A 22,740-nucleotide genomic window follows, 5' to 3' on the forward strand; every position below is an offset into this window, starting at 1 on the left:
GTTGATTCAGCAGTTCACTTTAACCTACTTTAAGTCCTACTTAAGATGGTATAAAAAATAACTCATATAAATTCAAACAATATATTTTCATTCAATTGTACACAACATGCACTTAAGGGTCTGCTTGGAGCTTAGAGCTCTGTTCAAATCAATTGTCAGCTGCGAGAGAGAATGATGGTCGTGATCATACCAATATATAATATTGTCGTGATGCTTGAATTAGTTTAATGTCAGCTGTTTTTCTATTTCTATTAAAAGAGAGCCATCAGCATCATTAAGCACATAGGGATTCATAGGATGTGAAACAGATTCATTCATATAGATGCAATTCCCAAGGTACCAGTCTCATCTACACACACACACACACACACACACACACACACACACACAGAGGAGGGCTTAAACCTTTACCTCTTTGACCAAATGTTCCTGTGTGCCCACACAAATAAAATGGGCTATCCATCAGGAAATCATTCAGTAAATGAAAATTAAGCTGTGTTTAATAAATATTTTGCAAAGTCAGTCATTAGCAACCCCACAATTATCCCGACAACTGAGGGAAGTGAGCTGAAATATTGCCACCCACATGCCACTCATGCTGCTATACTGAAAGCTGCATTGACGCACCTATTTCAAAAACAACATTATACAACAGTTGGTTCTGGTTTGTGTGTTTGATCATTTGATCAGTGTTACAAGAGTGCTTATATTTAACACAAAAGCACTGGGACTTTTCATTGTCTGTTTCACTTTGCTTACCTTATTACAGACCTGGGCAGTGCGGATGGACCGTTCCAGACTGGCTGTGGTTATGTTTCTTTGTGACATGCAAAGCTTAGTTGGAAAACCAGCTATAAGAATCACAAATGTTTCTTGAGCAGCAAATCAGAATATTAGAATGATTTCTGAAGGATCATGTGACCAGTGTTGGGAAGGTTACTTTGGAAACGTATTAGGTTACAGATTACAAGTTACCCTATTCAGAATTTAATAAGTAGTGTAACGATTTCAATTTCTTTATTAATGTAACTGATTACATTTGATTACTTTTCAAAATTTCAAATAAACGTTTTCAACTATTACTCATTGTGAAACATTTAAAGCAGGCAGGGTTAACCTTACAGTAGTGCTCAGCACTGATTATTGTCAGACTTTCCAAATCCTTTTCAATTTTAAAGCACAGCCACCACAACTTTGAGATCGTTCTTTTATCTTGAGGTTAAATACAGATTTAAAATCATAACCAGATATAATTTAATAGCTATTATACTGTTTTTTTTTTTTTTATCAAATCTATTCAATGCATTGCTATGACATGAAACACTGGCATCTAACGATGCCTTGGAAAAACAATTAATCTTAAAAAAAAAAAAAAAACTTCTGGCTGGTAGTAGCCTAAGTTACTCTTTATTTATTTTATTTAACTATAAAGAAAATATCAAACTCAAATTCATGCTAGTAACTTGTTCTTCCATGTATTTCATATAAATTGTCATTATTTCTGATAATACGTTCAAAAATAGAATGGTGTTTCAAGTCAAACATATTTTGAACGCAACTTAACCAACCTGAATACATAAATTAATAATCAACAAAATTTATTTTATGGGAGAAATGGATAACGTTTTACGTATCTCTTTTCAAGCATCTTTCACTCCAAATTAAGATGGAAAATTACAACTTTTAACTTCGTCAGTAATTATATAAACAGTACTTAAGTCTGCACTAAAGCTGCATTTAACTGACAATAGCTCTACATAATAATGGCCCATATCCAAGTAACACTGCGGTGGGCAATACCTTAAACAGAATTGTTCACATGCACCACACGAGCCCTAAGCGTTGAATGACGCACCGCACGACACCACCCATCCATCATCAGTATATAAAAGGCACTGCGGGACCTGAGCACAACTCACTGCAGCGAGAGCACAGCGACCTCAGCACCAGCCGTCCTGGATGATACCAGCCAGGAGCATGGAGGTGAACACAACTGATAAAGCTCTTCTTTCAGTTGATGGCACCGCGACGCTCTCCGGTTGCAGCTATCATTCCGAAGGCACCGCTGTTGACACGCATTTGCAGTGCGCGTCGCACTGGAGACATTCAGAGCCGAAGGCGCGAGTGGTGCGCTCCTCCAGCACCGGAATGCGTCCCTCGTCGTCTGAACGCAAACCTAGGAGACCTCTAGATCCCTTTTCCGCGTCTCAGCTCCATAAAACAAAGCATATGAGATATGCGAGTAAAAACGACGATCTGGTCAGCATAAAACCCAGTCACTACCGGCGCATAGTTGTGCTCGGCGCGCCCCGAGTCGGTAAAACGGCGATTATACGCCGCTTTTTGGGTAAAGATGGATTCGAGGAACAGTACGAGCCAACGACCGAAGACTTCCACAGCAAACTCTACCACATCCGAGGAGAGAGATACCAGTTAGACATCCTAGACGCGTCCAAAGAGAGAGACTTCCCGGCCAAGCGAAGACTGTCTATTCTGACAGGTCAGTATGTGCACCGTGTGTTTTTACTCAATCAGAGTTCTTTAAATCTTTTCATTATAGCTTTCATTGCTATAGCTATCTTTTCATTGGTTTACAAAGATCGCATTCCATGTGCTTTATGACCTCAACAGGTGACATATTCCTGCTGGTGTTCAGCGTAATCGACCGAGAGTCGTTCACGGAGATCTGCTCGTTACGCGAGGAGATAGTTACTTCCAAATCCAAACTGACCAAGTCCAAAGAAAACAGACCGCTTCCGATAATAATCTGTGGCAATAAAACTGATTTAAACTCCTCGAGAGCTGTGCAGGACTCCGATGTCCGCCAGTCCCTCGGGGAGGAAAGTGTCCTCTTTGAGGTGTCTGCTAAAGACTACACCAACCTGGAGGAGATGTTCGAGTCCCTGGCGGTGCTGGGAGGACTCCCCACAGAAACCAGACCCTCTCTCCATCGAGACATCTCCATCCACACGTATCAAGCGCTGAGCAGCAGAAAGCGAAACAAAAGAGCCATGAAAGAGCCGTGTGGCGCGGTGCACCCGCTCGCCCGCAGACCGAGTTTCAGTAGCGATCTGCGGCGCGTGATGGGCCCGAGCACCCCTAAACGAAGCACACCTATTGAGAGGTGTCAAATACAGTAAAAGAGTAACGCTAGGGACTCTGTTTCAAACCCATGAATAATAATTATTCAACGACGTAAGAATTATTATATTCTATAAGTCCCTGGCTGGACCATGGGGCAGATTCTACACACTGACAAAGTATTTGTGAAATGTATTTATTATAACCCTGTTGGAAAGTCGGGCTTAAGATGGTATAGCTAGTCAAAACTAGTCATTATCAGGTGTAAACTGGTTCATAAAATGGTAACAAACCAGCAGCTTTGAATCTTGGTCAAATTAGTTGTTCATTTTTTGGCACAATGAGGCAAATCAACCACAATGTAAAAAGACATGTAACCTGACATTGTTATCCTAAACAGCTTTTTCGACATGATTTAACGCATAAACAAGAGTTTGGTGGTATAAATTAATGTATTTAGATTGGTCAATTGATGTAAATTCATACATTTGACTCGAAAACCAGTTAATATTGATGTTACCGTTAACAGTTTACCTTGGTTATAGCTGGTCTAAACTGGTTCCAAAACAGCTACCGACTTGTTTTTTTCCAATGGGGAAATGTTTTAAAGAAAGTATGCATGTTTTCTTTATATTGATTGTATTACCTCAAATTTGTTTCAAACATTTCTTATAGCTCACTAACTATAAAAAACGCGATGATTCTTGATAAAAGATCTGTTACCTCAGATTTGTTTCCACTTTGTCTTGTATTACAGACAATAAAAGAATGAAAAAAAAGTTGCCTGAGAAATAATGCATCGTTTTCTCTCTCTCTCTCTCTCATAATACATGAATTTTTTCAATAAATCTGCGTCATCGCAAACGATATTTCCCCTGAAGTTGTAGAATGTCGAACATTCGGAATGAGAAACGATTCTTGATGCAACCAAATCAACATATTCGAATGATTCCAGAAGGAATCATGATGCACGTCGACAAATCAAATGAGATAATGTGACGTCACGTGTTTAATATTCATGAGCTGAGCTATATTTACAACGTGTCCCCGCCTCACCTCAGTTTTGCCGACAGACAGCATACGCCTCTGCTTCCAGGAGAAACCAGTTTAATCACAGTGTGACCATTTATGGGTGAACAACGGGGAGAAAGGCGTGGGTGGTGAAGCCATGGCTCTCATCATCTGCAGTGGCTTGAGTCATCATCGCTAAGCTGGCGTAAAAGTCTCTCATACTATAGTAAGAAAACTTGCCCACGCACTCGTAAGTGTGAGTCCCGGACAATACAGTACAATCACACTTTGCATAATAGACATTATACAACACGACACAGCCGAGAGACGAATTAACTTTAGACTTTGAATAATCATGAATCCAGAATATTGAGAACAATAAATGATAACCTTCATCAACAGTAAGACAAGTAAGCATCGCACAGACGCTTCAACATGTGCATGACTCAACTGCGCTCAGTACCATGGACAGCGTACCTCTCGTTTACTCTGATGCGTTTTCTGTTATGGATAGTTGAAAATATTGTCTGAACTACATTACTAACTTTCAAAATGATAACTAAAATAACTAAATGTATTTGCATTGTGCTTAAACAATATATTATACAGTGAATAGGGAGCAGAATGAATCATTCATGGTTCTTCGATGACCTTCTGTCTGACTGAGAATGTGGGTGGTTTGGAAAAGAGAAAGGTATATGCTATGAGAAATCACTTCTGTGCCAAATAACTCAAGTTTATAAAAGCCCTCAGGGCATACAATCACATCAAATTTCATAGATCAGAGAAGGCAATCATCTAGTATACAGTGTTCGTCTTTTTACAGATTCCTAAATGTATTAAAATATTACTTAAATATTAACAGTAAGAATTGCCAGTATTTTACAAATCCAGTTTAAAATGCACATCTTAAAAATACTCTGTATTTTTTTCATATGGTTTTTAAAAAACTTTTATATCATTTTCAGAAACCTTTCAGTGTGATGATTCTAAAATCATGTGATGCAACCATAACGCAAAACTATTATATTTTCCATGCACATTGAATAGAATACTTTTTTTAGTTTTTCATAGATTTTTTCAAAATAAAAATTGACAAAGTAACGATTAAATGGAAGCAGTGACAGATCTTCTCTTCCATACTGAAAAATACACCAGAGTGTAACAAATTAAGATTCAAGATTCAATATTTTATTTGTCACGTACAAGTTATATGACATACAACAAGCAGTGAAATGTATGTCTGGCATACTCTAACACCAAAGAAAAAAGATGTATAGCTGTTGAATGGATTTTGAATTGTGGGTGTTGTGTAAGGGACTTAAATTTGCCATTTTCTATGGACGTTATGAAATTGATTAAACAAAATCAATAGGTTTTAAAAAAAATGTAAACAAATGTATTCATAACAGGGTAAATTTCTATTTCATAGCAATAATTATTTTTTTTTTTCATTCAAGAAATATTTTTTCTTCAATATTATATCAAGATCATATTCTCACATATTTACCTTATGCATCCCCCAACAAACAAACAAAATTTGTGAATAAATTAATAAGTTACATCACTGACCAATGTTCATTCTTCAAGACTATACATTTCTCCACATGGGAGAGGTGGTTTTATTTTTACCTCATGCATTACCTTGTCTCTTGTCTCATAACTGTCATCTGCCTCTCTGAATGTCTGTCTTTCTGCCGGTGTACTGCTTTTTGAAAAACATCTCTAATTCCAGCAGCATTGTGGGTAAGATGCTGTCCAGCACTGCTAACCCTTCCCAGGAACACCGCAAACCCCTAAAACAAAGATAAGCATCAATGGGGCATTGATGTATAACTGAAAATACAATGTACACATCACACTTGGCTTATTTAACAAGTAAAAACACACAGATCATATTTTAGCAGTAAACAATACCTGTCATGAAGTATTAAAAGTCCCTCTGCCTGAAATTCTTGAACTTTTTCTGACATCCCAAAAATTTGTTGGAGGTCATCTTCTGGGCTGAATAACTCCCAATGCTACAATATTGAAGGAAAAAATACAGCAGAAAATTATAGGCGTCAGGCCAAATAATTAAACAAACATACTTCATACTTTAAATAACTAATAATACTTTTATGAAAAATGTGGATAATTGTAATGAAAATGTCAATGGAAAATCTACTACTAATAACAGTGGTCGCCCCAAAAGTTTCTTTTTTTAATGCAAAACATGACTGGTTGAAATGTTTTATAGTTGTAAAACGTGTGTTATGTTATCCAGCGGTCAACTGTACCTGCTGGGTGATTCCTTCATTCATACGCAGACCCATGACCAAAACCTCCTCCAGCCTGCAGAGACAATTTCCATCCGATTCAATAACTCAGTTACAGTCTGTGTAATCGCTCCACAGCGAGTTGTGTGTGGACTACAGATGAGATGGTCTTACAGGCCACAGTGGTCGAGCTGTATTTGGCGGCGTGTCCCGTGACCGTGACGCTGAACCTCTCGTATCCAAACATCTGGTTCTAAGGTCTGGGTTCGTGCTTCCCTCTGAACTCCTCCCACCGCACGCGGCACAAACCGTCCATGTGCCCCTAACATCGAATACAAAACAAAAGTCTGCGGTCAGTAAGACTTAAAGAAGTCCCTTTTCTGCTCTGCAAGCCTGCATTTATTTGATCAGTAAAGCAGTAAGCAACAACAGGGTATTGATGTATAACTGAAAATGCACATGCAATGCACTTGATTCATTTAACATGAATACGAATATTATAAAATGTTACTTCAATTGAAAATAACTGTTCTCTATTTGAAAATGTTAAAATTATTTTTATTTCTAGGATGTCTTCAGCATCACATGATCCTTAATAAATCAGTCTAATATGCTGATTTGCTTCATTATCAGTTATATTATATTAGTTATATTAGTGCGGCTTAATATATTTGTGGAATCTATGACACATTTAAGGTCTCTTAAAAAGAATTTAAGTAAAAGATCAATATTTTGGAACATTATCAATCTCTTTACCTTCAGTTATGACCAGTTAGATGCATTCTTCCTCAAAAGCATTAATCTCTTTTTAAAAAAATCTTTTGAACAGTAGTGTGTGTGTGCACAAATGTACCTGGTCCTACACCGATGTACTGACGTCCCTTCCAGTACCCAATATTGTGTTCACTGACAGCGCTCTACAATAAACACACACTATTTCCACATTGTATGTAACATAGCATTTATTCATTTGGCAGATACTTCTATCCGGAGCGACTTGCAGCACATTACATTTTAACCTTATAAGAAATTAAGCAATTATAACTTACATTTTTGGCAAAGTTGGACACTTCGTATTGACGAAACCCAGCTTTCTCCAGGACTCCCCGTGCTTTATTGTACATAACAGCTGTGACATCGTCACCAGGCACGCTTAGTTCACCGCTCTCGACCTGTTTAAAAAGCTGCGTACCCCTTTCCACAGTCAGGTGATACAGTGAGACATGATCATCGCACACCGGCAGCAATTTCTCCAGCTCACTCTCCCATGACGTTACACTTTGTCCTGGAAGCGCAAACATGACATCCACTGACACGCGTCCTGGGCAGAGCGTCCTGGCCTCTGACACGGTCCAGAGAGCATGCTGGGAATCATGATCCCTGCCTAGTGTCCTCAGGTGATCATCATTCAGCGACTGTGGAGAATAGCAGAAGATCTATTGAAACTTAGTCAAAACTATGTAACATCATGTGCATGCAACATCCAGTTGGATCCATATAGACTTCAACACAGGCACAATTTTTATTATTTTAGCTTTTTGCCAAAACATATTCAAGTTACATTTATATAATGAATATCTGAGCTTAAATAAAAGCTCAGTGCACACTCCCCGCCCCCAGCATTATTTACAGCTAAAAATCTGTGTATAAAAATGAAAACGATTTTGTGTTATACTTTTGTTCAACCCCTTGAAGTCTGCACTTCAATTTCATCTTAACGGTTTCATTTTAAATCTATTCTGGTGGCATACATGGTGGCCAAAATTATTAAAATTGTGTCAGTGTCACTGATAATAAACATGGACCTAACTGTACCTGAATTCCAACAGAGAAGCGGTTAACTCCTGCTAACGTGAAGTCTTTCAGACGAGCTCTTCCAGCAGGTGTAGGGTTCACCTCCAGAGTGACCTCTGCTTCATCTGAGAGACGAGCGTGCTTGGAGACGGTCTCCAAGACCGCAGCGATTGTGGAGGGCTGAGCCAAGCTGGGTGTTCCTCCTCCAAAAAACACTGAGCTGATCCTACAGGACACCACAGGCTTAATTAAAGGATATACCTCACCCCACAAATAAACATTGTGTCATTATTTACACACACATTGCTCCAAACCTGTATTTAGTCATTTCTTACAAAAAAAGATCATTATTAGAATTATTGTTTTTAATTTGCCAGTATCTCTGCACACTGACCTGGAGACCTGACTGAGCTGCAGTAAGGTCTGTGTCTCTTTCTGCAGACATGCTGTCATGACCGCGTGGTTTTGATTCCGAGGAATATACTTGTTGAAGTTGCAGTAGGAGCATCTCTTTAGGCAATAGGGCCACTGTAAGCAGAAGATATACCGTTTAACTTTTATTCTATTCATTTGCCAATGACTGTGACTAGACACTCACGTGGACATAAAGAGACGCTTCATCTGCTTGAGGAGGCAGTCTGTGGTTAGTGGCGAGAGATCTCGACGGTACAGAACCGAGCGCCGCTCCCAAACACAGTACAGCGTGCTGTTGTGTTAGTAATGCTCGTCTCGACATACTGTACTCGAAGAGTCCTCGGTGAAGTTACGCTTCTGCCATACTTCCTGCACGGTGCCAGAGAGAGAATGTCTAATATGGCGAGAAGTTTCACTCTCACTGCACTTCCGGCTTCTGAACTGGTTGCAGTTCCACTCTGATTCCATATGAGGGCGCTCACAGGACGAGTGCAGAATGAATGGAGGTCAATGGCGGTATACCACTCAAAATCCACTTTTCTCAGGATATAATTTAGAGTTACTTATTTGCTTTAAAAAGTCTCTTAAAAAGTCAATGACGTCATACACATCGTACGACCAGAGATACTCGCAATCCTTCAGTCACTTTGGTGCTTTCCGAGAATGTCCATGGTGCTTTCCAGAGTCGTTGAAAAATTTATTATTCAACGTCTCTGGTGCTTTCGTGCTCTGCACTTTCTTTTCTCTCGAGGCATCGACAACACAGCTGACAGGTAAATACACGTGCTAGGAAAGTTATTGTTTTGTTGGTTTGAAAGACCAAATTCAGGCAGGCTTTGACAATTAACACAGTCCACATGGGTTAACTTTTTTCGTCCTTGGGAAATGAGAAATAGGACAACCCTTGCCCACTATTAGAACAATTTATCATTGCACACCTGCGAGGCATTTTTTTTTCCATTTTCAATTTTTATTGATATTTAACACTATTGAGCGTGACATTTGTTTGTGTGTTTTGTTTTTAAGGTGGAAATATTATACCATATCTTTACAGTATTTCTTAACACAAGAATAACACAACAAGTACTCAAATTCCATTTATTTTTCGTGTAAATTTCACAGTACATACATAACAATAGTTAGATAAAGGTGCCAGCAACCAAAAAAAAAGGTTGCTGCGTTGAAAATAAAAACTTGGGCGAAAAAGTCCGCCTTAACATTCTGATCCCTCTGATTCGGATGCTATCAAGCGGTATCTCTGGTCATAATCAGTCCTTCACTGACCAATCAGAGTTCATTAACATAATGCTAGCGTGTTATGGGCAACAACAACTCAACCTGTAAGAAATTGAAAGGACATAAGTACTCGTTCATTCAACTTTCGACCTATAACCCATGTTGAACTTGCAAAACCTACAATCAGATCTGAGATTTCTCAACGGCAATCGGGTGAAAGGGAAAAATTTAGCCGTCTAGCCCCATAGACTCCCATTCATTTTGCACTCATGGGGATCGCCCCCAGTGGAACTCTGTTGGAACTGCAATCAAAATTCGGTACAATAGGACTTAATAGGGAGTGGGAAGGCTCTCCGTAGACGGGCTCTGACGGTGCTATTTTACTGCAACACTGGTGTGAAACGCTGGTGATCTGAATAAAATAAACAATAAGAAAATCAACAACAGCAATAATAATTAATTATTATCTAGTGCACATGTTTCTGAAGTGATATTTTTAATTGCTTTGATTTATTTATTTTTGTCACACCCAAGCTTTTATATGCATCTCATGTGACCTGCATGGTGTGAGCTGCCATCATCGAAATGCATGCATTTGTTTTGGGCATTTGCACAATTTCGGAAGTGTCTCGGATCGCCGTGCTTTGCCTCTTTTGAAGGTCTTGTTGGATTCTGGTTGATTGTTTCTTTCAAGTGCTGCTATAGCTGTTCACGGTTTGCTCTCGGTTCCAGGATCTTGTCGTCGGAGGTGGAAGATGCTGAATGCTGCAGCAGCCGACCGAAATAAAGAGCCGATCCTCGATGTTTTAAGAAGCAGACTGGCATCAGACAGGCCTCTGGTCGGTCTGGAAATATCTTCTGGCACAGGACAGCATGTCGTCCACTTTGCCAAAGCATTTCCCAGCATTACATGGCAACCGTCTGAGATAGAGTCGCAGTCGATATCGAGGTAAATATGCGCAACACTTTGATTAGTCGTGAACTCTCGACTTTAAATGTAACTTAGACATGAAATCTCTTATGCACCAGAGTTACAGAAATGCATTGGTTGAAACTATGACAACAAATATCATTTACTAAATAGCAAAGAGTCAGGTCGTTGAAATACTTCCTGAAATAATCCTTTAATTTCTATTTCCCCGTGCAATCTTGTGATTATGACAAAGTTTGCTCAGACATCTGTCACTAGATGACGGTGCTCAGTCACTTTTAGAAACCTTTTGTAGCTGTGCTCTACTCTAGTTAGTTAAAAACGAATACAATTTTTTTTCTAATGTACAGGTCTTTCAAAGTACACGCTCTTGATCTTAGCATTATTCATAAAATCCAAAAGTTAAAAACTATTTAATCTAAGCTTTCACAAAATTCAAATAGTTGCATGCTCCCCTTTTGAAACTATTTCATTTTAGAGCTGACATCAACGCAGGGTTAATACATATTGTTCAGTAATATCCACATAATCATTTAGGTACTGAAATGATACCAGTTCATATAATACACTTTGACGGAATAATAGCAAATAACGACAGAAATTAAACAATCTAATCAATTCTCAATGGATAAATCAAGTTGCCCTACTTTGTTTCTTGTGTTAGTCAGAAATATAATGTTCTGAATGTCATTGCTGTCAACAGGGAATAAAATAAAATATAGGCAATTCTCTCACCATTTATAAAAAGAGCTACATTAAAGTTAGTTTTTTTTTGTCTCAAGCTAATTCACAGAATTGAACTAATTAACTTAAAATAAGAGAGAAATACTCAAGTATAGTCAAACTACAAACACTTATTCTGACAGAGCTATAGGATAGTTCCAAAAATGAAATGTCTTTTTTATGTAAAAATTATTTACTTACATTCTTGGTGTTCTAAGCCGCATTTTGTTTCCCCCCAAAGGGTAATATTTTTAAAAATAACTACTAAACATTTGGCGGCAGCCATTGACTTCCATAGGATGGAAAAAAGAATACTATGGAAGTCAATGGCTACCGCCAACTGTCTGCTTACTAACATCCTTTAAAATATATTCTTTTGTGTTTAACATGAGAGAAACTCAAATGTTTGGAGTTGAGTTAAAAAAAAATTACTTTTGGGTGAGCTTGCCTTAAAGGCGAGTTCAAACTCTTGAGTCCCAACCGTTCTTTAAATTAGACAGCATACCAGAAATGTATTCCAGCTATTGAATGGGAAATGTTTAGTGACTTATTTTAAGAACTAATCTGTGATTTGGTTTTTGTATTGCAGTATTGAGGCATACAGAGAGCATCATAAGCTGCAGAATGTAAAGCCGCCCATGTATCTGGATGTGTCTCAGAGCTGGGAGAACTGGACCGGACTTCAACCCGAGTCATGTGACCTCATCGTGAACATCAACATGATGCACATCTCCCCTCTGGCCTGCACTACCGTATTAAGCTTGCTTACTTGTGTTTCTCTTTGTTGAACGTTTGCATTATAGATCACCTAACATGTGTTCGCTTGTTTCAGGGTTTGTTTAATGGTGTTGGAAAAATACTGAAGCCACAAGGACTGCTTCTGACTTATGGGGTACGTCAAGCATGTTAAGCTGATTTTTTTTTAATATATATACATGCATTCGGTTACATGTATTGACTTCTAATGGCTTGCATCTGATAATGTTTTGCAGCCTTATGCTTTCAATGGATCAATTACTCCTCAGAGTAATGTTGACTTTGACCACAGCTTGAGATACAGGTTAGTGATGATAAAGGAAATCACTGGCAAAGGTACAGCTCCTGTATACCTGTATAAGAAGATTCTTGATCACATTTATTCCACTGGTGTGAAAAGACATGCTTCTCAGGCTATAGGACACTTACAGTGTGTTTAGATGGTTGCAATTTGCAAAATGGTCTTATATGTGGATTTGCTCACAGAAAATAGAAACTAATAATCGTGTATTTTTCTTGATTTCCATTACAAACATCTAAAAGCTACTTAAGCTACTTTTTGAAAAAAGGACTAGCAACAGTAAATTAAATAAAATTAAGTTCATGCTTAACAGACACACAAACGAAAACTGTCAGGGAGGTAAGAAAACCCTTTTTTGCCTTTGAATTGAGTTTATTTTTATTTCTCACCCCACCGATAGATTTTGTCTTGTTTTAAGCATAAACTCACTCGATGTCATGTTTTAGGACCGTTTAGATATTTGCTGCAAAACAAATATCTTTAGATTGTACTGCAAAACCAGACAAAAATACCGAGAAAGAAAGTGAGTTTTTTGCTATGTGATTCCCAAAAGATAACATCAACGTCTTAATACAAGTTCTCTTACAATTGTACCCTGTATATCATATTGTTTTTAAACTATTACAGAAATCCAGAGTGGGGTCTAAGAGATGTGTCATTACTGAAGACGCTAGGCCAGGAAAATGGACTGCGATTGGAAGAAATTGTAAGTGTTTTAGTATCAAAATTAATTGAAAATCTGCTGTAGATGAAAATATACTTTCAGATGCTATGGTCCATGACAAGTCTCCTCATTAACATTCTCGCTGTGAAGGTTTTTCTTAGAGGCTGCGATCCATTACTTGGCCATGCTCCATTTGTAAATGAACCTGACATGGTGCCTTATAAATGCCGTTCTTGCTCTTAAATGGCTTTATTATGTGATGATTCACCGCCTGGAGTCACCAAAGGCTTGTAAATACATCTGTTTGTGTTTTTGATTTTCTAGGTGGATATGCCCGCCAACAACAAGTGCTTACTTTTTCACAAGGACAGCGTGGTTTAATACAATAACTCTGTGTTTACAATCGAGCGGACGAACTCTGCAGTGTTTCAACGGTTTAAAGATACTGAATAATACAACGGCTTTGCTGAAATTGATCGTCACTCTTTTTCTGGAAAATATTTATTTTGTATTTTTTTTTCTTCAAACCAAAGGAAATTCATTATGATTTAGACAGATGTTTCAAATGATGTGCACTTAATATTGATCGAGCTGTATCCATGCATTTCTTTGTTCATCCTCATTGGTCATCTGGATTATAGTTCTGCAGGGTTGTTTCAAGATTCACCCGTCTTGTAATATCCACTTTAAGCTTGTTGAACAACCACTATGTGATAAAACCTGATCAATTGTTTATTTTGAATGCAACGTGAGCTGCCTTTGCTTTTAAGCCTAATGCATACATGTAAATGTATACTTTTAATCCAACTGATGGATAACATCAATTCAGCCACAGTTGCAATGAATATAACTTCATTAAATATTTCAATGCCTATAGCTAAATACATTTAATGCATTTTTTTTTTTTTACGAAACACTAATATTAGCTGCACTGTGCATGTATTTTCTGCTCTTGATTATTCAACTGACGTTCCTTGCTCAATAAAGAATATCAGTGCGTTATCTTGCACCACAGAGTCTGTTTATTGACTGCAGGTTTTGTATTCTTGACCTCTGATCGGACTCTTATCTTAGTTTTCAAGTGTGTTTCACTGGCTATCGTAGGAACTAAAGTTCATGATCTGAAGGTGTTACACAGAAAGTTGCCCCCAACATGGGAGGTGCAGCAGATACCAGCGGACTGCGGTAGTCGGCGAAAGATTATTTGACTCAACCCGATTTACTGTACTGTGCTGTTTTGAGCCGATTTTAATCTAGAGACTGTAAATAGACTCGCCTGTCGAAACTCATCCGGAACAGACAACAGTTAAAGCCACGGCGGAGCAAGTTGAGCGTCTGTTTTCGTCTCCTGTCTTAAAAGCACAGTGTGTCAGTTCGTATGAAGCTTTTATTTCCATAAAGACTTGAATAATGTCAACGACATCGCTGGATAAAGAGCTACAGGAGCGTCTGCGAGAGGCCAGTGCCATCGGAGACCTCGAGGAGGTGAAGACTTTAGTGGAGAGCGGAGTCAACATCAACTCTCAGAATGAGATCAACGGATGGTGCGTGTTTACACACTGCTTATTTAGATTTACAAGTGCGTGCAGTTACATTAACCTTTTCTTAGACATCAGTTCGCCCTTATTCTGAGCCGCTGGGCATCATTTATACTTGGCAGTGAGGACAGGGTCAGATATGTGACCAGCGGGCGCAGTGTCCCCCTTCTTAAAGGCACAGTTCACAAAAAATGTAAATTTGATTAAATTAAGCTACTTATTCCCAGGCCATTTAAGATGTAGAGGAGTTTGTTTCTTTATCAGAACAGATTGGGAGAAATTTAGCATTACATCACTCGCTCACCAATGGAGTGAATGGGTGCCGTCAGAAGGAGAGTCCAAACAGCTGATTAAAAACATCACTATACAGGTCCTTCTAAAAAAATTAGCATATTGTGATAAAGTTCATTATTTTCCATAATGTAATGATAAAAATTAAACTTTCATATATTTTAGATTCATTGCATACCAACTGAAATATTTCAGGTCTTTTATTGTTTTAATACTGATGATTTTGGCATACAGTTCATGAAAACCCAAAATTCCTATCTCAAAAAATTAGCATATTTCATCCGACCAATAAAAGAAAAGTGTTTTTAATACAAAAAAAGTCAACCTTCAAATAATTATGTTTAGTTATGCACTCAATACTTGGTCGGGAATCCTTTTGCAGAAATGACTGCTTCAATGCGGCGTGGCATGGAGGCAATCAGCCTGTGGCACTGCTGAGGTGTTATGGAGGCCCAGGATGCTTCGATAGCGGCCTTAAGCTCATCCAGAGTGATGGGTCTTGCGTCTCTCAACTTTCTCTTCACAATATCCCACAGATTCTCTTTGGGGTTCAGGTCAGGAGAGCTGGCAGGCCAATTGAGCACAGTAATACCATGGTCAGTAAACCATTTACCAGTGGTTTTGGCACTGTGAGCAGGTGCCAGGTCGTGCTGAAAAACGAAATCTTCATCTCCATAAAGCTTTTCAGTAGATGGAAGCATGAAGTGCTCCAAAATCTCCTGATAGCTAGCTGCATTGACCCTGCCCTTGATAAAACACAGTGGACCAACAGCAGCAGCTGACATGGCACCCCAGACCATCACTGACTGTGGGTACTTGACACTGGACTTCAGGTATTTTGGCATTTCCTTCTCCCCAGTCTTCCTCCAGACTCTGGCACCTTGATTTCCGAATGACATGCAAAATTTGTCCAAAAGTCCAGTGCTGCTTCTCTGTAGCCCAGGTCAGGCGCTTCTGCCGCTGTTTCTGGTTCAAAAGTGGCTTGACCTGGGGAATGCGGCACCTGTAGCCCATTTCCTGCACACGCCTGTGCACGGTGGCTCTGGATGTTTCTACTCCAGACTCAGTCCACTGCTTCCGCAGGTCCCCCAAGGTCTGGAATCGGTCCTTCTCCACAATCTTCCTCAGGGTCCGGTCGCCTCTTCTCGTTGTGCAGTGTTTTTTGCCACACTTTTTCCTTCCCACAGACTTCCCACTGAGGTGCCTTGATACAGCACTCTGGGAACAGCCTGTTCATTCAGAAATTTCTTTCTGTGTCTTACCCTCTTGCTTGAGGGTATCAATGATGGCCTTCTGGACAGCAGTCTTACTCATGATTGCGGTTTTGAGTAATGAACCAGGCTGGGAGTTTTTAAAAGCCTCAGGAATCTTTTGCAGGTGTTTAGAGTTAATTAGTTGATTCAGATGATTAGGTTAATAGCTCGTTTAGAGAACCTTTTCATGATATGCTAATTTTTTGAGATAGGTATTTTGGGTTTTCATGAACTGTATGCCAAAATCATTAGTATTAAAACAATAAAAGACCTGAAATATTTCAGTTGGTGTGCAATGAATCTAAAATATATGAAAGTTTAATTTTTATCATTACATTATGGAAAATAATGAACTTTATCACAATATGCTAATTTTTTGGCATAAGGACCTGTAGTTTACATGTGAATGTGAGTCCATAATAACATTTCCTACCTGTTGTCCTCTCGCATCAAAGCAGCAACATATGCTTTTTAAATGGTTTTTGATCTGTACATATTTCTCTCCTGATTCAGACAAAATTACTTTTTCACTGGATGAAGCAATATTAGGAGTAGAGGATTTGTGTTTTAGCTGGATGCAATGGTTTTGAGATTAAAAACATCTTAATGATGGGTTTGTCGAGTTCTGACGGCACCCATTCACTCTCTAATAGTTTGAAAATAGTTTAATTTTAATATGCAGAGGCAATATGGGATGAACCAATAGTTTGAGTTTGGGACGGGATTTTATGTGTTTTGTGTTTTCTCACTACCTTCTTATTATTTTACATTGTTTAATGTGTATGTCGCTTAATGTTTAATGTATAGTGCTACATAACTCCGGTTTAATGTGGCCTTAATAGGGTTTAAAATGCATCAGCCCAGAGTCATGATGTAATGCAGAAAGCCGTTTATAATGAACAGAGCAGGACTGAGGAAAGCTGAGTAGTTTCTGAGTGCTGTAGATAAGCCCTTACCTTTCATCTAGCCTGGCAGCATTCCTGACATGATTAATTAGACTGCCTGTCTTTATTCTCTCTGTGTTCTCACTGTGGATATTTGCTGAGCAACTGAATTGAGGTGTAAGATTTGTTCTGACATGCATGCCAAGCCTTGACTGTTTTGTTTTAGTAATGCCTGAATGCATTCAAACTCATTTGTCTGATGCAGTGCACATTGCATAATGCACACCATGTTTAAGAAGTTGTGATGTCCCCTGTTCACCCAGGACGTGTTTGCACTGGGCCTGTAAAAGAAACCACAAACACATAGTGGCCTATCTGTTGAACGCCGGAGCCGACAAAGACATTCTAACAGCGAAAGAAGAGCTAGCCGTTCAACTCACTTCCAAACCTGAAATCAGAAGACTGCTCGGAGGTATGTTTTCAGAAAACCTGCCTTCTGTGTCACAGGACATGGTGTGTTAGGTGCCTTAGATGTTTTCTTATAAAGTCTAGTTATTTATAGTTTATGGCCTGAGGGTGATGTTGAGTGGTATATGTGTACTAGAACAGGGTTTCTCCCTCGAGGTCCACTTTTCCTGCAGAGCTTAGCTCCAGTCTTGGTTAAACTGACCGCCATCCTGTAACTTTCCAGTGATCCTGAAGACCTTGAATATCTTGTTCAGGTGGGATTCATTAGGGTTGGAGCTCGAGGGCCAAAGTTGAGAACCTCTGCACTGGAATATAAATGCGTGTGGATAGTATCCATTCATACTTATTAGGTATTAAATGTCCAGACCGATACAAATACTCATATGCATTCATATGACTCGCATTTATGAAATGATATACATTTGCATATTAAATCAAATGTCTGTGCTTAGTCTATTTTTACAGTGTTTCAGTATCATTGGTTGTCGACTAATGTTAGTGATTAATTTTTGACAATTTTATTCAGTGTTTACATGGTCAATTTACAGTGCTCTTTCCTGAGATATAAAGACAATAAATGTAAAAATAATTATAAATATCATGAATTTGACAGAAGATCCTTCAAACTTTGGTTTCGATTTTGTATTATTTAAATTTTTATAATATTGTGATGCCAAATCTGTAGCATTCGAAACTATTGTTTTTAGTTTTTAATGTTTTAATTAAAAAAAATTTTTTTTTGAAAAATATTACAGAATTGAATAGCCATTACATTATCAATTTTCATAGTTTGCATAAAATTTTATATTTGCATCGTATTAATTCTTGAAAACACTCAAATATATTTAAAAGCTTCCATCTTCCACTGTTTTGACATCTTGATCAACTTTTTAAAGCTTGATTTAAAGTTAACCTTTACAAGCACTACAAATATAGGAATAGTGTTAAATGTTATGTTTAGCTAATCTTAAAATGAATATCCATTTTCATTTTGCATGAAATTACTATTGATTTTAGTTTGTAGTGTTAAATTTTTTCAGATATTTAGACAAAATAATACAAAATCTAATACTGGCCATCAATCCATCATTGGCCATAAATGTATAATTTATTATTGAATTATTATTTTATTATAACATATGTGACTCTGGAACACAAAACCTTAAATCTTAACTCGCTGAGGTATATTTGTAGCAGTAGCCAACAATACATTGTATGGGTCAAAATTATAAATTTTTCTTTTATGCAAAAAATCAATATGATAATAGTAAAGTAAAGATCATGGTCCATAAATTTCCTACCATAAATATCAAAACGTAATTTTTTGAATAGTAATATGCATTGCTAAGAACTTCATTTGGATGACTTTACATGCAATTTATTGCACCCTCAGATTCCAGATTTTCAAATAGTTGTATCTCGACCATATATTGTCCTGTCCTAATGGAAAGCTTATCTCAATTTCTAAAAATGGAAACCTTATGACTGGTTTTGTGGTCCAGGACCACATATAATAATTTCTCTACCCTGCAATACACTAAAATGCAAAAAACAGAAAACCTTCTGCATATGTCCATTAAGCAGATGAATGTCCTTACACTGTCACATTCATGCTTGTCGTCTTTCCGTCTCCAGTGGAAGAAGAAGATGTGTCTGAGGTGAAGGAACCAGAGCTGCCAATCATCCCAAACTATCTTTCCAACCCGCCCTTCCTGTACAGCAAGATGGAAAACGACACCCTGAGCACAGCACAGCAGAACGGCAGCAACAGTCCTCCAGAGCCCCTGGAGTCAGAACCAGCGACTTTATCACCCACACAGGAGCAGCAGCTTCCGCCTCAGCATCAGCAGCCCAAGAGCCTTTACTCAGACAGCCAGAGCCAGCAGGAGTTACCCTTCATCCCCGTAGTGGAGCAGAACGGCCTGCCCATGGAGCTCTCCTCAGAGACTCATCACACCAGCCACTGCGAGTTTACACACCCTCATCCTATAGCACAGAACGGCCCGGTGTGTCCCAGCGGCCCGCCACAGGTCCCCAGCGCCAGCGTCACCCGGCAGCAGTCCGTCCCGCAGCAGATCAACTGCTCCCAGCTCGGGGGATCTATGCCGGCCTTCCAGCCCTTCTTTTTCACCAGCACTTTTCCCGTTAACGTACAAGGTACAGTGAGGATTTGTTAGGAAACTTTTTTAGTACTTCCTTTCATTTGATTCGATGCACCTCTGCTCTGACCTCCACATGAGAAATTGCTGAAAGACGATTTTATGAGGAAGCAGATAGCGTGGCATACTCCGTACATAATGAAAATAATGAAAGAAGATGAAAGTAACATTGATCTGATACTTTAAATTACTGCGATTTTACTTTTATTATAATTCTAAAAATTATAACTGGTAATAAAATTATAAATATACATTTTGTTAATTATATATTTAGAATAAGATTTATAGTAACAGATGAATGCTAATGAATTAGCTTTAATACACACACACACACTATATTTATGTGTGTGTGTATATATATATATATATATATATATATATATATATATATATATATATATATATATATATATGTGTGTGTGTGTGTGTAGTAAAATAAATGAATAAAATACATACATACACGTACATATGTCATCAGCAAATCAGTAGGATTTTTAATGTTCAATCTTTTTAGTCTCTTATGCTCACCGAGGCTGCATTTATTTGATCAGAATTATAACAATTAAAACATATTCATTTTTAGTTAAATATTTTTAAATATAATTTATTCCTCTGATGCAAAGCTGAGTTTTCAGTATCATTACTCCAGTCTTTAGTGTCACATGATCCTTCAGAAATCATTCTGATATGATGACTTGCTGTTTAATAAATAATTAAATAAATATTTCAAATGTTTCTGCTGCTTAATAATTTTGTGGAAACGGTGATATTTTTCCAGGAATCACCGTTTGATGCATAGTCAATTAAAAGAACAGCATTTATTTGAAATAGAAATCTTTTATAACATTTTACTTTACTGTCACTTTGGATTAAGTTAAAGCATCCTTAAAAAAAAGTGACCTCAACAGTAGTGTATTTTACATTTAAGGCGGTTTTACATAGAAATGCATATCTCCTTAATTCGATCTTTCCAACACTGCTTGAAGGCAGCTATAGATCTCCACTAACAAGTTTGCGCACTCTTTCTTTAAATATCCATGCACTCAAACAGACCGGTTTGAGGAATGCAGAGAGATTCCTAAAGTCCCAGTCTCAGACTTGCCGTCTCTTCTCAGAGCTGGTCCTGAAGGTGCGCATCCAGAACAGCAGCGTCAGAGAGAATGACTTCATCGAGGTGGAGCTGGACCGGCAGGAGCTGACGTACCGCGCACTCCTCCGCGTGTGCTGCCGCGAGCTGGACATCAGCGCGGAGCACGTGGAGAAGATCCGCAAGCTGCCCAACACTATGCTCAGAAAGGTGAGGCCTGAGACTATTAACAGCTAAGTCAAGTCACCTACATAGGCAGCTGCCTTCTAATGTAGTATCCTAAGTGAGAACAATTTGGACGCAGACACAAAAAAATTGGGTAAAATAGTCTGTTTTTAATTCATTATAATTTATTTAAATAATTACTTCTTTTTTTTTATTTAATTATTTTCGATTACAATAATTTTGTTTTCATTGAGAGTTTTTCACTATAATTTTTTTCCCCAAATCTAAATCTTAATTTACATGTAAGGAATAAATAATTAAAGCAGAAGGTGGAAACTTAAAGGTATAGTTCACCTAAACATTTAATTGTCATCATTTCATCACCTTCAAGTTGTTTCAAACCTGTATGAGTCTCTTCTGTTGAACACCAATGAAGATATTTATGGAAGAACTTTTTAATAAAATATATATGAAATAAAAAAAGAATAAGAAATAAAATACTGCTGCAAAGTTCTCCACTAAATAAAATACTCTCAGTCTCAAACCATTATCATATAATAAAATATAATGAAAAATATAAATAAATAACTATGATTACAGTGCAGCATTACCAATCCCAGCTTGTAGGCCTGCTCATATTTAAAAAAAAATATATAACTTTTCCAAAGTGTAAACTGCAGCATCAACGGTTTCAGTTTTTAGACCTGCTCAGATTTCGTTATTGCGTTGGACTGATCGGAATTAAGAGCAAAGGTCTGTTTAAATGCCGACGGGAGCTGCGTTTGAATTACAATCGTTTTTTTTTCCTAGTCGTAGTGATGTTCAAACTCGCGTGATGTGATGCCTTTTGAAAACATTAGGCCGGTGACACACTGGCATATTGCACCTGTCAAACATAGTCTATTTTGCCGTCAATACTGTTGACGGTGTCCTTTATCAGTAGGCTTTATATTTATGCTCAACATGAAGTATAGATATTGTTGTCGTGAAGACAAGATCCTGGTCTGTAGGCAGCCTCCCTCTATGTCACCTACAGCAGCAGCGCGCCAGCGCCGCGTCAGGCACGATTCTGGTGTGTAAAGACACAGAAAACGTGAAGCAGCCGTCACGCAACTGACACACAGCAGAAACGCCACGCTCACGCCACGCAGCAGTGTGTCACCGGCCTTAGACTCAGCTGCAGGGTGGGATTTGCGCTGAACGCGGAGACTTCCGCCACTTAATATGTTCGTTTGGAAACACGAAAATGTACCTACGTTCCGCACACAAAATAACGTGCACCGAACCGAAAGCCCTGTACCGAAATGGTCCGGTACGAGTACATGTACTGTTACACCCCTATATATGATTATTGTCATTTTAGAAATTGCTTTGTTAGATTTGTCAGAATCATTGCACATTCACAAGCCACCAATCAACTTAATGTCAGTACATGCATGGTTTCTTTTTCCCTAATCAAGCTTTGATGCATTATATTTTCATTATATTATCTTAATATAAATAAACACTGTCTACATAAAAACAAGAGGCTTGCAGTGAATCAGTGAAATACCTAATATTAAAGGGATAGTTCACCTAAAAATAAAAAAGGACTCGCCCTCAAGCCATCCTAGGTGTGTGTATTATACACAGCCCTGTTCCAGATCATCCAACACTACATCTGTCTAAATGTATGCGTGTTCTTCTAACAGGATAAAGATGTGGCACGGCTACAGGATTTCCAGGA

The 22,740-nt window shown here is 38.3% G+C and overlaps 4 protein-coding genes across 6 annotated transcripts in view; 3 read left to right on the plus strand and 1 right to left on the minus strand.

Annotated features, from left to right (window-relative positions):
• The first annotated feature begins 1,945 nt into the window (after nt 1–1,945).
• On the plus strand, nt 1,946–3,491 carry LOC132110904 (GTP-binding protein Rhes-like). The gene is made up of 2 exons (XM_059518031.1): nt 1,946–2,500; nt 2,632–3,491. The coding sequence occupies exons 1-2, from the start codon at nt 1,960–1,962 to the stop codon at nt 3,138–3,140; spliced, it is 1,050 nt and encodes a 349-aa protein (XP_059374014.1). The 5' UTR covers nt 1,946–1,959; the 3' UTR covers nt 3,141–3,491.
• Nucleotides 3,492–4,768: 1,277 nt separating this feature from the next.
• rsad1 (radical S-adenosyl methionine domain containing 1) lies at nt 4,769–8,991 on the minus strand. Of its 2 annotated transcripts, XM_059551081.1 has the most exons (10): nt 8,743–8,991; nt 8,539–8,672; nt 8,166–8,370; nt 7,400–7,765; nt 7,204–7,267; nt 6,525–6,672; nt 6,372–6,426; nt 6,010–6,113; nt 5,737–5,888; nt 4,769–5,234 (listed from the first exon to the last, which is right to left on the minus strand). In XM_059551081.1, exons 1-9 carry the CDS (start codon nt 8,878–8,880, stop codon nt 5,759–5,761), a joined length of 1,344 nt encoding a protein of 447 aa, XP_059407064.1. In that variant the 5' UTR covers nt 8,881–8,991; the 3' UTR covers nt 4,769–5,234; nt 5,737–5,758. The 2 variants fall into 2 exon arrangements, with proteins under 2 accessions (XP_059407064.1, XP_059407054.1); XM_059551071.1 differs by lacking the exon at nt 4,769–5,234 and having other exon boundaries at nt 5,262–5,888; nt 8,743–8,990.
• A 287-nt stretch (nt 8,992–9,278) lies between these two features.
• mettl26 (methyltransferase like 26) lies at nt 9,279–14,178 on the plus strand. Of its 2 annotated transcripts, none has more exons than XM_059551114.1 (7): nt 9,279–9,387; nt 10,527–10,743; nt 12,038–12,200; nt 12,281–12,340; nt 12,441–12,508; nt 13,133–13,211; nt 13,494–14,178. In XM_059551114.1, exons 2-7 carry the CDS (start codon nt 10,550–10,552, stop codon nt 13,548–13,550), a joined length of 621 nt encoding a protein of 206 aa, XP_059407097.1. In that variant the 5' UTR covers nt 9,279–9,387; nt 10,527–10,549; the 3' UTR covers nt 13,551–14,178. The 2 variants fall into 2 exon arrangements, with proteins under 2 accessions (XP_059407097.1, XP_059407088.1); XM_059551105.1 differs by lacking the exon at nt 9,279–9,387 and adding an exon at nt 10,215–10,453.
• Nucleotides 14,179–14,285: 107 nt separating this feature from the next.
• ankrd40 (ankyrin repeat domain 40) overlaps nt 14,286–22,740 on the plus strand; it is a 9,679-nt gene continuing 1,224 nt past the window's right edge. The window contains exons 1-5 of the mRNA XM_059551094.1: nt 14,286–14,713; nt 17,459–17,607; nt 19,239–19,760; nt 20,878–21,059; nt 22,706–22,740. The exon at nt 22,706–22,740 is cut by the window's right edge and continues 1,224 nt beyond it. Of these exons, the coding sequence (XP_059407077.1) occupies nt 14,580–14,713; nt 17,459–17,607; nt 19,239–19,760; nt 20,878–21,059; nt 22,706–22,740 (1,022 nt within the window). The 5' untranslated portion in view covers nt 14,286–14,579. The remainder of the gene's footprint in view (nt 14,714–17,458; nt 17,608–19,238; nt 19,761–20,877; nt 21,060–22,705) is intronic.

This window comes from Carassius carassius, chromosome 1 (genome assembly GCF_963082965.1).
Source record: "Carassius carassius chromosome 1, fCarCar2.1, whole genome shotgun sequence".
NCBI lineage: Eukaryota > Metazoa > Chordata > Actinopteri > Cypriniformes > Cyprinidae > Carassius > Carassius carassius.